The sequence below is a fragment of the Ailuropoda melanoleuca genome, chromosome 8 (genome assembly GCF_002007445.2).
Source record: "Ailuropoda melanoleuca isolate Jingjing chromosome 8, ASM200744v2, whole genome shotgun sequence".
Classification (NCBI taxonomy): Eukaryota; Metazoa; Chordata; class Mammalia; order Carnivora; family Ursidae; genus Ailuropoda; species Ailuropoda melanoleuca.
The window spans coordinates 125,741,594-125,756,069 of NC_048225.1; the positions used below are offsets into that span (position 1 = coordinate 125,741,594).

Here is a 14,476-nt window from a genome sequence, read left to right on the forward strand (position 1 = left end):
TGGGATCCATCCGTATGGAGAGCATCACAGGACCCGTCCAACGCAACTCTCCTAGCCTGGTGTCTAGATCCTGAGACCTTCATGGGAAATAATCCCTGCTTGTACCAGCAGGAAGAGGAATCAGCAAAGATCTCAGACTCGGACCTGCAGGATGTCAGGGTCTCCTGAAGGGCAGAAGAAAATGAAGTGTTTTGAAAGATGACAAGGCAAAGGCAGTGGCTAAAGTCACTTGATAAGTGCGAGCCGTGTCCAGCTTCGCTGTCCTTCAGGCCAGGAATGTGTCCTTGTGAAATAATTCGAGACTCCTCCCATCAATGTCTATAACTTTCAGTTTCATCAGCCAGAGAAACTGAACAGTTTCCTTCCCATAAACATCTTAGTCACAATGAAAAATTGCAGCCAAGCTTTTTTTCTTAAAATTTTTTATTTAAAAAAATGGTCTGTAGGGACGCCTGGGTGGCTCGGTCCTTAAGCGTCTGCCTTCGGCTCAGGTCATGATCCCAGGGTCCTGGGATCGAGCCCCTCATCAGGCTCCCTGCTCAGCGGGAAGCCTGCTTCTCCCTTTCCCACTCCCCCTGCCTGTGTTCCCTCTCTCGCTGTCTCTGTCTCTGTCAAATAAATAAATAAAATCTTTATCAACAACAACAAAAAAATGGTCTGTAGCGGCAAGGAGTTCCAGCATTGAAATTTTCTTACCAGGCAGGCCGACTTAAACGTGGATCAGCAGATACCAATACCCTTACCCGGGGCTCAAATTTCAAAGGGGAGCAGTGAGTAACCCAGCCACTTCTCCCCACTCTCTTTCTCCTTCGGAGCCCCCTGTGGCTGTGGGAGAGGACGGTAGAGGCCTGTCAATACCAGCACTTGAGTGTACCCCCTGGAGGGAGGAAGGTCTGCTGTACAGATCCTTTGGTTTCAAAGCACATATACGAGGGGCCTGACAAAGGGACAAAATCATTGCAAGTGCGTGAATCCTTCTGAGAGCATTTGCAAATGAATTGTGCACTGTTTATCTGCCTGCCCGAGCCTGGGATCCTTTCCTTCGGTGACTTGCCGTTCTCAGTTGTACAGAGAAAACAAATGTGTAAAGTGTGTAATTGGCTTCTATAAACACAATAACGAAGCTCTTCAGAATTTGAAAAAACACTAAGCCCCTAAAAGGGTTGAAGGCCTGATAAATGATGTTCCTTGTTTTTTGTCTTTTAACGCTATGAAGGGCACGGGATACACCCTGGAGGTTCTGAAGATGTCAAATGAATGGAAGGAATCAACAGGCGGTATCGTAACCTGCTACGCGATGTTCACGAAGGACGAGGCGACGACTGGAGGGGGGACCCTCAAAGACCGGCGAAATTTGGCACAGGACGTGAAGCCATCTAAAGGAGAAAAACCTTACTGCATTAATCTGCACTAGAGTGATGGAGGAGAAGTTGAAGTCTGAATTGGGAAACCATCTGGATAATTCCACCAAAGCAGCAGTAAGTCAGCGAAAACCAAGGAGGACCTGCCAGGTGTCACAGACATATGTGGGTGTCCATGATTCTCTGTTACAGACTTTAACGCGGCGGGGGTGGTTTCATCGGGCTGGTCTTAAGGTAAAGGGTAGAGCGGGACCTTAGGGAGATTATTACCCATCGGTTAAAGAATTGCTCTGTAAGAATGATCTCTTTAAGAAAATGCACACAGAATAATAAAGGTGAATGAAGGGACTATCCTAGGAGACAAATATGATGGGGTTATGAAGCCACTGGTTATATAAGAGTTAGTTGAGACGGTAGCGATAGTTTTATGAATTGAAACACTTCTAACTATAATTAAGCAGAGTCCAGAATCCTGAATGTTTAATTGTATGTTTAACTGTTGAATGTATTTCCGTCCCAGGCAACAGCAGCCAATCTATTTCTTATTCTGACCACATGTCACAACCAGAATCCAAGCTTGGTTGGAAATGCAGTATTTAAATGAAAATAAAATGACTATTGATACAGTTCAGTTGGGCTTAAAAATATTGTATCTCACATACACGAAAGTCGACTGTTCTTCCTTTGTCATTGATCATTGTGGCAAAAAATAAATGATCATAGCTGATTAAAGGCTAGGCTCGCCTAATGAATCTTTTTCTAACGAGCCCTCGTATTTGTGGGACATCGCAAGAGTCTGGCAAATCCAGGTTTCAGGGCAGTATAATCAGAACTAATAAAATCATGCAAATATAAAATGCAGCTTGCTCTATCTCATTTCCAGGTGTTTGTGTGTGGTTTTCCCTTCTGCCTGGATTTCCCTAAATCCTTAAACTCCTGTCCTTTTCCCCGTACTTTCATGTGTGTCTCTGTGTGTGCGGCTGGATATTCTTTGACCTCAGTTTATACATTAGCTGCTCGCCTAGATTAGATGACCCTCATGTATGCTTCATTGGACCCTGCCAAATTCTTTTTTTTTTTTCAGATTTTATTTATTTATTTATTTGAGAGAGAGCACAAGCAGGGGGTGCAGCAGAACCAGAGGGAGAAGCAGGCTCCCCACTGAGCAGGGAGCCCAGTGCAGGGCTCGATCCCAGGACCCTGAGATCACGACCTGAGCCGAAGGCAGACGCTTAACCTACTGAGCCCCCCATGCTCCCCTGGACCCTGTGAAATTCTTGCCTTCGTACTTGGTGTCATTTTGTTGGGCAATCGTGTTTGTTGAGAGCACACTCTGAGGCAGTACTGGGCTAGTAACTTGGATAAAATACTTTGAAAGACAGACAGGGCACCCCTACTCCTGAAGCTTATAGTGTGGGTGAAATGACTAGTAATTACAGTTGTCACAAGTGATAGAAAAGGAAAAACCAAGCTCCTTTACAAGTAAACACAAAGAAGACTTCTCTCAGCTAAAGGCAGGGCCTTAGGGAGGGTTACCTGAGGAGAAGACATTAAACTGGGAACCAGAGGATGAAAAGGGTCGACCAAGTTAGGTTTGCGAAAGTCCTTCGGTAGACGTACCGAAGAAACCCTGAGTAGAAAGCAAAGGGAGGGGCGCCTGGGTGGCACACCGGTTAAGCGTCTGCCTTCAGCTCAGGGCATGATCCCGGCGTTATGGGATCGAGCCCCACATCAGGCTCCTCTGCTAGGAGCCTGCTTCTTCCTCTCCCCACTCCCCCTGCTTGTGCTCCCTCTCTCGCTGGCTGTCTCTATCTCTGTCGAATAAATAAATAAAAATCTTTTAAAAAATAAATAAATAAATAAATAAAATTTAAAAAAAAGAAAGCAAAGGGAAGACACTCGAGGGACTCAGTCAGGAGCCAATGCACCCATTGCTGTGTTCACGTGTATTCTTGCGGGTGCTACAGAGCTCTCTCACTCCACCAGGAAACCCAAAGCCAGAAAACTTCCCGAGGTCAGAAATAATGTCAAATTCACCAAGGGATACTCAATATATGCATTTGAATAAATGACAATTGAGCTATTTTTGTGGAAGATGAAATGAGACGCTATTTTAAGGCTCAAACACAATAATGTGTGTTAATGAAAATGGAGCAAAGGAGGGACAAGAAGAAACTATCTTATTTAAGAGAAAATGCCCTTGTGAACATGTGATCACTAACCCAGATCTTTCTCTACAAAATGCTTAAAGGTCTTGCTCCACCGAACTTCTCTATAGTAGTCAAGACCTCGAGATCATCTTTAGAAATGGCAGAAAGCACTGTTTGTTTTTAAGAGTAGAAAGATAAATGAGGGAAGATCTCTGGAAACTGAAGTGCGGAATGTGAAAATCTTGTGAAAGCCTAAGAAAATGAAGTATTTTGAAAGATGACAATGGAAAATCATGCTAGCTGGGATGATTTAACAAGCTGGTTAGTATTGTGTCATGCCGTGTGATGAGATACTTTTCTCCCCCTTCGCATTTCTCCCGGAAACAGAGTTTTGAAGGTATGAGGTGATTTGGGGACTCCACTCATCCGTGCTCACAGCTTTAGATACTGTTAGGAAAACCGGTTTCCTTCCTGCAAATATCTTACTTGGGGCACCTGGGTGGCACAGCGGTTAAGCGTCTGCCTTCGGCTCAGGGCGTGATCCCGGCGTTCTGGGATCGAGCCCCACATCAGGCTCCTCTGCTATGAGCCTGCTTCTTCCTCTCCCACTGCCCCTGCTTGTGTTCCCTCTCTCGCTGCCTGTCTCTATCTCTGTCAAATAAATAAATAAAATCTTTAAAAAAAAATGTCTTACTCAAAATGAACAACATGATAGCAGAAACACCCTCTTTTGGTCTTGATACACATTCATAGCTGAAGAGAGCTACGTTAGACCTTTCTCATCCAGTAAACTTAAATGTGAGTCAGTAGAAACTAAGTCCCTTATTTATACCCAGATGGGGAGGTGAGTCACCCAACTGCTCATCTCTCCTTCCTTGTTCTCAGAGTGGCTGTGGCAGGAGGAGGCCTTGGGAGAAGCTTGCCATTACCCACACTTGACCGCACCTTCTGGGTGGGGGAAGGTCTGCCGTGAACTCCTTGAGGTTTCAGTAACATGTGACACATTCCCCTAATTATTAACAGCTGGCATTCCCGGACACTAACAGAGGCACAGCATCGTCTTAAACCTGTGAACCTTCCTGGAATATTTATAAATGAATTTTTCACTGGTTACCTTCTTGACTATGCCTAGGACCCATTATTTCAGTGATTGAATTCCATTATTAGCCTTGCTTGTGTCAGTTATACACAGAAAACACAAGTGAGTAGTGAGCTCATAGGACCACAATAAACCTTTCACGTTCCCAAAGAGTACGGAGCTTGTGGAAGGGCTGACGATCTGACAAACAGTCCTCTTTTCCGTTAGGGATAAGGAATGCAGTCTGGTGAATGGCAATGTCAAGAAGTCAAGTGATGGAACCAATCAGGTAGGTACTGTGGTAAGCCATCATCTACTGGAAACAGGGTCCCCAGCAACAGCTAAACACGGAGACCATCTGCAGTCATCTGAAGGTAATTCAGACTAGGGACGTGAAAGAGAAGATGAAGTCTGAATTTGCCAAACTGTTTCACTTCACCAAAGCATGAACAAGTCAGGGAAAAGCAAGGAAGATCAGGCATGAGTCCTACAAAAACCTGTGGGTTTTCATGGTTCTTTACCACGGACTTCAGCACTGCTCATGAGGATGCACTGGGCTGGTCCTAAGAGTAGAGAGGAGTAGGGGTGCCCAGTGACTCAGTCTGTTAAGCGTCTGACTCTTGATTTCGGCTCACATCATGATCTCAGGGTTGTGGGATGGATCCCTGAATTGGGCTCTGAACTCAGTGAGCGGTCTGCTTGAGATTCTCTCTCTCCATCTCCCTCTGCCCCTCTGCGCCCCACCACAGTCTCTCTAAAATAAATACATCTTTAAAAAACAAAATGTAGGAACATTAGGGACCTCAGAGAGGGTCCTGTGAAAAACCCTGCTGCACGGGCTGAGGCTTGGTTTCAGTCTTGGTAGGGTGGCCTAGAGTTGGCCATTGGGTGACGTGTACAGCCTCCCTGCTGGGTTAGTTGGTGGCCCGGGTTGTTGAGCGGCTATTACAGTCACGTCCACTAGCCCACACTGTGCGCTCTCTCGTGCTTCTGCTCTGTGCTCAGCCCCACAGCCGCCGCGGGGCCTCCCTTGATCCCAGCCCACGGATGTGCAACCAGGAGTCAGCCGGTGAATGAGGGCCTCGTGCAGAGCTCCTCTCTTGAGATGCCGGCGACTTAGGTGCCATGCAAACTGAACGCTGTGGCCAGGGTGGCTGCCAGGCTCTGCTTTGACCCCTGCTTCCTGGCTGCAGTCAGGAAACCCTCCCAGGTCAGCCCACCCCGGGGCTACTGAACTACTTGCCTGCTGAGTCTGCTTCCGCTCGGGGATCTCATCCTCGGGCTACCTGCTGCTCAAAGCCCGAAACCGTCCCCTCCCATTCTAGGGCGCGGTCGCCGTGTTGCTTCTGGGGGGACGCTACTCTGCAGTCCCCAGAAACAGTCAACTGGTATATTTAAAATTTGGATTTTAGGAATTTAATTTCTTTAGGTGATACTGTCACTTAGAGTAGGCATCACTCACCATCTTGTCCCTTTTTGCTCTTTGCATGTCCTTCCTTGGGTCGCATGGGTCTGGAATCCACACAAGGAAGAGAAGAGGAAACTGCCATTGAAGAACTAAGGATGTGGGGTACCTACCAATCGGGGGGGGGGACTAGGTACTTCACTGCAGCCCGAAGTAGGGAAGCTTCTTGAAAATGCTGGCCTCTCTGTATACATCACCCATGGTGCCCCTTCCAGAGAAACCAGTAACGCGAATGCTCCCCTTCAGAGGGATGTAACTGCAGAAAGGGGTTATTTTGGGGGGACCGAGTAAACCTTTCCCCAGGGCATAAGGTTCACTGATTTTCAGACAGGCTGTGGGACCAACGTGCATCACCTGAGGCTGACCCCAGTGAGGGCCTTGCCCTCTGGAAGTCACAGTCCGCATGCAGACCTCCATGCTGGTGCGGTCCACCCCGGCACCCCCCGGCCCGTGTGGCTCACAGAGCACAGGTGGACCACCTCACACGGCTCCCTCCTGCACTAAGAAGACCACACCTGGCACTTTGGAGAAGATGCCCTTTGAAAGGAAGTTTTATTTTTTTGCATTATAAATGTGGTAGATACAAAATGTACTATTCTTAGAAAATAAACAAAAGTGCAATTAAGTAAATTTTATAAAATAAAAATAATCTACAATGCAGATATAAAAAGCTCTTAATGTGCTGGGCTATTTCTGCTGCATCTATTTTTAATAGAAATCCTCTGTTTTAATATCACTATTAAAGCCCATGAATTGGTTGAATTGGTCGGGAGGGTAGTCCATCGCGTCAAATTCCACCTTTAAATCCAAACCGACTGGTTCCTTCTTGCTTTTCCTAGCCTTGATGACCTTAAAGGAGAGATCAGAAAGACACCATGAGATCCTAGGGGTCTGCTGCTCTTCCTCCTTCCGTCCGCACCGTGTCTCCTGCTCCACCAGCACCCCATGTCGTCCGGAGGCTGCCCATTCTCCCTCCCCCACCTCCTGCACCCACCACCCTCTTGCGAGCCCTCCCCATCTGGAGCATAAAGGACAGACTTCCTGGCGTCCCCAAGGGTCCATGTGAGCAGCTCCACAAGGATGGAAAGGAGGGGAGTCCTCCCTGGAGCAGAAAAGTGACAGGAAGCAACGAAAGGTTTTTCCCAGGGCAACCGCTCCGGACTAAAGGGAGAAGTCGAGGATTCTTGCCTTAGGGGATCTGAAGAGTGGCACTGATGTGCTCGTACGTGTCTGCATGCATGCATAGATCAGAATTTCTAGATGAATTACTTGCACTCAGTTTAATGTTAATTAGTGCACCAGGAATTCCATGGTGGACCTCTGAGTACGTGTGTGTATATTCCTACGTGCACAAGAAAGAGCATGGTGTCACGTGGGCCAGGATGTGCACTGCACTTCCTACCGTGTGGTGCCTTCTGCACTAAGACATACTTACTCGAGGCCCTGGGACCCCGTGGTCTTTGTGTCTGGCGTGAGTTCTGTCGACCCTCTTCCTCATTAAGCTTGTTTTTGATGCTTATTATACAGACTTTCCATTTTCTTTCTGACACCTGTGCTCACTTCTTTTCATTCCTGAGTGATACATTCCACCTCTGGCCACTCTCAAAGACCAGGTTCTCCCAAAGCTTCACACTATGTGTCCGATTTTCCCACTGAACCCAAGAATCTGACCCTGGAGGCCAAACACCTGGGCCAGCATTAGGAATTTCGGCTGCAGCACGTAGAGCAGTGCCAAGTAGGGCTATCGCCTACCTTCCAATGAAAATGATAATCAGTATCTCTATCAATGAAATGGGAATAATGACTGTATCTTCGTCACCATCTCAGTTCCCAGCACACAGTAAGCACTCAGCGAGGCGTTGTCTTATTTGTATAAATATACCTGTCATCATGTTATAAGTTCTCTTGGGCAAGACCATTCACATCCATGACTTTAAGAATTATCCTTAAACTGACAAGTGCAGCTGCTGTTTGCTGTCCTTGTCTCCAAACTGGCCTCTCCCTAATGCATCTCTCCAGATAGTTACTAGAATGCTTTTTGCTAAAAAGTCAAAATCATCAAGCATTTTTCCGCATAAAATTTTTCAAGTGGTTACTTCTTTTCACAATGAATTTTCCATTTCCATTTATTTCTGACAAAACAAATACACCATCTGCCCCCTGACCCGTTTTTACTTTCTGGCCTCATCTTCCCACCGTCTCCACATCTACGGCATTTCGGCTGTACAGAAATCATGTTGTCTCACACTTTTGAGGATACGCATGCATCATTTCCTTCTCCTAGAACTCTTTCCAATGTCTACTCTGCTAAGAAAAATAGTACCCAGTGCAGACTGATTTCTGTTTTTGAGTATGTTCTCACTTAACCATGTATGGTCTTACACCAGTCCTGTGATGTAGACACTGACCCTTTCAGAGGACCGGTCCAGCCACATCCCCAACGTCAGGCAAGTGGTGAGTGCTGAAGCCAGGGTTCTAATCAGGTCTGTCCTATGCACAACCCTGCTCTCAACCGTTATGAGAAGTTGCCTCCTTGCCTTCCTAATGTCTTCAAATATTTCCTTATTTAGCGTAAGTATCATATCCTTTGGAATCTATGTGAATGTCATTTCCTCAGAGCCTTTTAAAAATCCTCCGCTTAAAAATGAATGTAAGGCACGGTCATGCTCTCCTCCCACCGCTGGACTCTATGTCCAAAAACAGGAGTCTGGTGCTCTCAAAATCTAAACAAAATCATTTGCCTCTTTTGGCAAACTAACGTTCCTCTATCCAGATCCCACCTGGATAAAGCTGTGAGTTCCACATGTCAGTTTCAGCTTCTGGTCAATTGTTTTCAGTTGAAAGCCGAAGAGTCGAAGTTTATCTCCTTTCTCACACTTGATGTTGTGCCATCTCTCGGTCCCCACGACCTCCATCGTTCCTGTATTATCCTGTATTTCATACACTGTTGTCTTCCTATTCACTTTTTTCTGCAAAAGAAATGCAACATTCAGTTTCTGAAGACACAGCAGTGACTTTCGTCTGTACGAGGAAGCACCTGGTGGCACAGGAAATGCAAGACATAAAAAGCCAACCGCAGGCACAGGTCACATACCACTTTGGCAGGGTCTTCTCAGTGAACTTTCCTTTTATTATCCTGCTTGTGCATTTTCTTCCCCTTTCTTGTTCTAGACATTTTCTATCTGGCACTTCTAGAACAATGAGCTTTCTTCCTATTTTCTGCTGCTTCACCACAAGGGAAGTGTTGATTCTTTAAAACAACTGGAATCGGAGGAATGGGAGCTCTGGTGGACTCCGTTAGCTCCTGTCCTTATGCAGAAAGGAATGGACATGACCACGACTACTCAGTCAGTCGATCATGAAGAATCTATATTAACAAGTAAGGTTCCAGGAACTCATTCACTCTTTTTTCAACCTTCCCCATTTACCCACTCTTCTCCAAATCTTATCTCCACTCTGCGGGATCCTGCAGTTCACAATCTATCCAGTCTCACTTTAAGTTATAACTCCTCAATTCTATAAGTGCATTTCTAACCATGGTCTCTTAAAGATAGTGTAAGAAGGGAATGGAAGTAAATTAAGGGGCTATCCCAGAAGACAGGCCTATAGGGTTACCAAGCATATAAGATCATATGAGATGCTCTGAGATACCAGGGGAGTTCATGACAGTTTGTAAATTCTGGGGAAAATCGAATGCATCATACTAACTAGTACCCTGACATATCATGACGTATCAGTTGAACTGTCCAATGCCATCCCTATCCCCTTTTTGGGATATAATGGAATTAGATTGCCATGCCTTTCAGTATCATGCAATATGAAACCTTAGTCTTCAATAAACCATTCATAAATAATGTATTAAATAAATAGGTTAGAGGAGACAGCCTTGAATGATTGTATTATTTGCCTACATGTTGAAGGTATTCACATTCAGGAGAATACAAGCCTATATATTTATTACTCTGAATATGTGTCACAGCCAGAATTAATCTTTGTTAGGACAATCTATTATTCAAGGTTAAAAAAAAAAGACGTATATAGTCATGGAGGAGCTCGGAGATACAATTATGAGCACATGCATACTGATTTATACCCTGTCCTGTCCTTGCTCATGGAGGCTGAAAATAATTATTACTGGTGAAATGGCAAGGTTTCTAGCGGCTCTTTTTCAAAGAACTTGCATGAAGCTATCTCCTTGGAAGACTAGCAAGTCACCAGTCCCAGTTCCTGCTTTATGGCACACTTGACCACCTATCTGTGGTGAAGACACAGGGCTGGGAGCTGGGTTCCACCCCTGAGTCAGTGCACAGAGCCTGGATGGATGGAGAAAATAAAAACAATTTCTTAAAATTACCTCATGTAACAGAAATAATCCGTACACAAATGTTCCTGATGCTTGCTTGTAAAGATTATCAATCTTGGGAGTTTCATTTGCTCTTTTGATGATGCTGTTTGGGACCTCAATCACTTGGAAAGGATCAGCTTCGTACACAGATGAGGTTTTGTTTATCTCGAGGATTCCTTTGCATTCATAGTAATCTAATACGGTAATGATATTCTCTTTTGTGAATTTCTCTTTCAGGTTGCTGTTTAAAACCTTCACATGGAAAAACTGATTGCAGGTAGCCACTGTGGCGTGAAACATTCTGTTTCTCCCCTCTTCTGGGGATTCGTATTCGAATGGCTCCGTTGCTTTCAGTACCAGGACAGTCAGGGGGCCCTGCTGAAGGACACGTCCTCTAGGAGCAGCCTGATGTCGGCCCTTCATCGTCTGGTTCTGTGTTGGACAGAAACAGGGAAACACACTTACAGGTTTGGGCAGGGACACCAGGTCACTCTCGGACGCGTGAAACCTCAATTATAACCCTGGGACCACAGGGACCCTTCCAGATACTTGGAGCTGGAACGAGGCTGGAAGGGAACTGGCTAACAGAAAGGAAAAGCTAATAGACCGGTAGCTTATCTAGCAAAAGTACAAGGCAGCAGACAGTGGCCAAGAGCCCAAAGCCCCTCATGTCAACAGAATCTTTCGGAATTAAAGCCTGATCCTCCGCAGAGCGCACGGAACCGTGATGACCAGAGCACCGCCCTGCAGCCCCTAAGGAACAGATCCAAGCCATTCATTCAAATGTCTCCTCCACCCACTTAGTCTTAAACGACTGAAGAAAGTAAACAGTGGGAACAAACAACGCTGACAGCACTGGAGCTGGGGACTGGCGCCCACACAAGCCGCAGCAATTCAGGGTTTTCAGTGAATCTGGGGCCATGCTCAGGGTCTGGCTCATGTCATCTCTGCTCAAGGAACAGTGCTGGTAGTGGCTCCAGTCCCTATTCTACTGGGCCTAGGAGAGGGTGCGTGCCTGGAACCTGTACCCACAGCATCTCTCCGTGGCCGGGATGCTAACAGAAAAACGGAGTACAGGTCTGTTCACCTCTAATGCCCTTCTCCCTGTGTCCTGGTCTGCAGGAGTACGGCGGGCTGGGATGGGCCTTGCGTTCATGAACACGGGGGGACATGGAGCCATGCCACGGACCCCGCAGACCAGGAGTACTTAGACTGGTGTGGCCTGGGGTCGTCGGCCCGGGGACCGCCACCGTACTGCCTGGGGCTGCGGCTTCTCCTCCTGTGACCAGTTTACCCTGAACGAGGGAACCATGTTCACACAAGCAGGTCGGGATGCCCGGGCGGACGGCAGTGGGGGCGAGGACAGACGGGAGGGAAGCTGGGCGAGGACAGGGGGGACGCTGGGCGAGCACAGAGGGGAAGCGAACCTCAGGGAAGGCAGGGAAGAACGCAGCTGCCAAGGACGCCTGGGGCCGTGGCAGGAAGCCTCTGGCAGCGGACGTGCTGGCTCCCGGGGGGCACACCGGCTCAGTCTGCTGCAGCGACACCTTATTCTTTTTGGTCGCAGCCGTTCCCTTGGCGGCGGTTCTTCTTTTCTGAAAGTAGTTGAATGTTCCTGTTAGCGGTTTTCAGTGTTAAAAGAAGCACAAGACAGTTTCATCACTTTGATGCAGGCTCTTGCAGGGCATGCGGCATCCGGAGCAGCGGCAGGGCGTCCCCGGCTGTCACCTACAGAGACAGGCAGTGGGTGAGAGCGGGCACCGAGGACAGCCGAAGAGGGAGACGCTCCTGAAGCAGACAGGCCGGTCCTGGAGGCGCCCCCGCACTGGGACGGGACGGGCTCGGGACTGCGGGAAATCGAGGTGTGACGGGCGGGCGAGCCGGGCTGCCCACCTGTGAACGCATTTGTACAACGGACGTGATGTCATCACGTCTAGGTCACACAAACATTTACCACGTTTCTAGAGTGCCTCTCTCTCTGCCTGGCACAGAGCAGGTGACCCCTAATGCCTCCGTTATCAACTCTGCACTTAGAATAGTGAGGAAGAAGCAAGCGCGATGGCAGAGCTCCTCCCTGGGACGGGAAGCCTGCTCTCGGTCCTCAGGCTTACCTGAGACGTAGCGGTCCCCTCCGCGCTCTGGCCCGTCACAGCCCTGCTCGTGGTGGGGGCACATGCAGCGGGACCCGCTCCCGCCTGCTGCTTCTTTTTCTTTGGTGTTTCTTCTGTTCTCACTTTCTTTGCAACTAATACAAAAACAAGGAGGACACAATGAGCCCGGAGCTGAAGCAGTTTCAGAGCCAAGTCCACTCAGCTCCTGCCTGGGATCGAGGTACACTCGCGGCTGCCTGCCTTGCAGGAGCCGGCCTGGCCCAAGGGGACCCACGGCCTGGCCGGGAGACCGTGGCCTGCTCCCCAAGCAGTGAGCACATCCTCCCCATCCTCCGGGTTCCCACATGCCTCCACGACACCCTTTCCCAGCCCTGTTCTCCCATCATTTCCTTAGAAAAATCCAAGGTTGCCATGATACTGACTGCTTGGCCATGTTCTTCAGAAGATCTATTAAAATAACAGAAATAAATGAAAGGAAAGAGGCTACAGATTGGGGAGGTGACAAAATGGCGACATTGGCCTTCGGATTTTTTAAAGGTTTGTTTCAACAAGGAGATTTTACCGGGGGCAAGCAGTTCACCTCTCTAAGAGGCAGATTTATGTTAAGCACGCTGTACCTTTGCTACCAGGGGAAAATGATCATGTGGCAGATAGGTCAGTACAACAGGCACATTCACCTAACACAACCTCCAGCACAGATCAATCCATCAGCCCCCTTCCCGCAGAAGGGGATGCCCAGGGAGGTCAGCTCGTTGGCCTCTGCAGCCCCTGCGTGGTCACGGCCGCTTAGTCATGCACTGGCAAAGGGGGAGGCCAGCCCCACCAAGGGCTCTTTTACTCAATTTGGGGAAGGGGGGAGCAGTCTAGTGTGGGAATCTTCCTTATTACCTTTCATCTTCTCATTTCTAAGTTGCTTAACAATGTCCTTAAGTGGTGGCATGTCCTTGAATAGGTCTATTAGCTTGTCCACACAGGCAGCCCCTGGGAACTTCTTTTCCATCAGGTCAGCAATCTTGACCTTGTTATATTCTTCTTGCATGTTTGTCGTCAGTCCCAAATCATGGCAGTAGGGACTTAACTATGCTGAACTGGTAGTCATTGATGAGCTCCAGTCCTTTCAGCAGAATAATTCTCTTATACTCACTCCCCATCTCTCCAGGTGAGCCTGCAAGAGAAAAATACCATACGGTGCTATGCCTTCCTCTGGACGATTTAAAAGTCTGGTTGTGTCTATGTGCGTGAGCGGCCCATGTCGAGGTGTCATCCTTGAGTGTGTGTGACAAAGAGGAACTTAATTTCCAGGTATGTCACTGTGGAAAGTGAGTGGAGAACTGCTGTATTTGGGACTTCTTTCCTTTCAATGATGATAGTTGAGTTGGGGTGGGGGTGAGGTGGTGGCAGGAGGTCTGGAAAGAGGCAGCTGTTGCCCTGTGTGGAGTGTGGGCTGTAGGGGGTCAGAGTCCCCGCTCTGTCCTCCCATCCCATGTCGGGGCTGCAGTCTGTCCCTGGATGTCCGTCTGCTGGCTCCTGACTCTGCTGCCTCCCACTACCCGTGACCGTCCTCCCACCGTTGCCTGCTGGGTACCCGCCCCGTGCACCTGACTCTTCCCCTAGTCAGTCCTTCTCGTGTCCTCTCTCCCGGGGCTCGGGCCATGCTCTCCGTGTCTGGTCCTCCTGCTGACTTCTACCTGCTCTCTCGTGCAGAATCACAGCCCTGATTGGCCAGCATTACTTAAGAGTTGCTTGAATTTCCTCCTTTCAGGCTAGTTTCTCTACTCAGTTATCTCTCCATAAACAGGAGTTCCCTGTTTTCCTCAGGAAGTACTCCTGGATATTTAGCCGGGCTTGGAGGCCTTGAATAATGTCTCTTCCTGACTTCTCCCGCTTTCCGTTTTTCATATTTAAGCTCCATAAATATACATTGCACCATGTTATGTCGGCCTCTCTGCATAGAATGTACTTCTTC

At 48.0% G+C, this 14,476-nt stretch overlaps 1 protein-coding gene across 1 annotated transcript; it reads right to left on the reverse strand.

Moving 5' to 3' along the window:
- Window positions 1–6,576: 6,576 nt before the first annotated feature.
- Window positions 6,577–13,675, reverse strand: MNDA (myeloid cell nuclear differentiation antigen). The gene is given in 7 exon segments (XM_034667330.1): window positions 6,577–6,903; window positions 8,835–9,023; window positions 10,409–10,831; window positions 11,827–11,994; window positions 12,511–12,644; window positions 13,399–13,574; window positions 13,576–13,675. Coding segments are annotated over 7 exon segments (1,317 nt in total). The 5' UTR covers window positions 13,662–13,675; the 3' UTR covers window positions 6,577–6,762.
- Window positions 13,676–14,476: the final 801 nt, after the last annotated feature.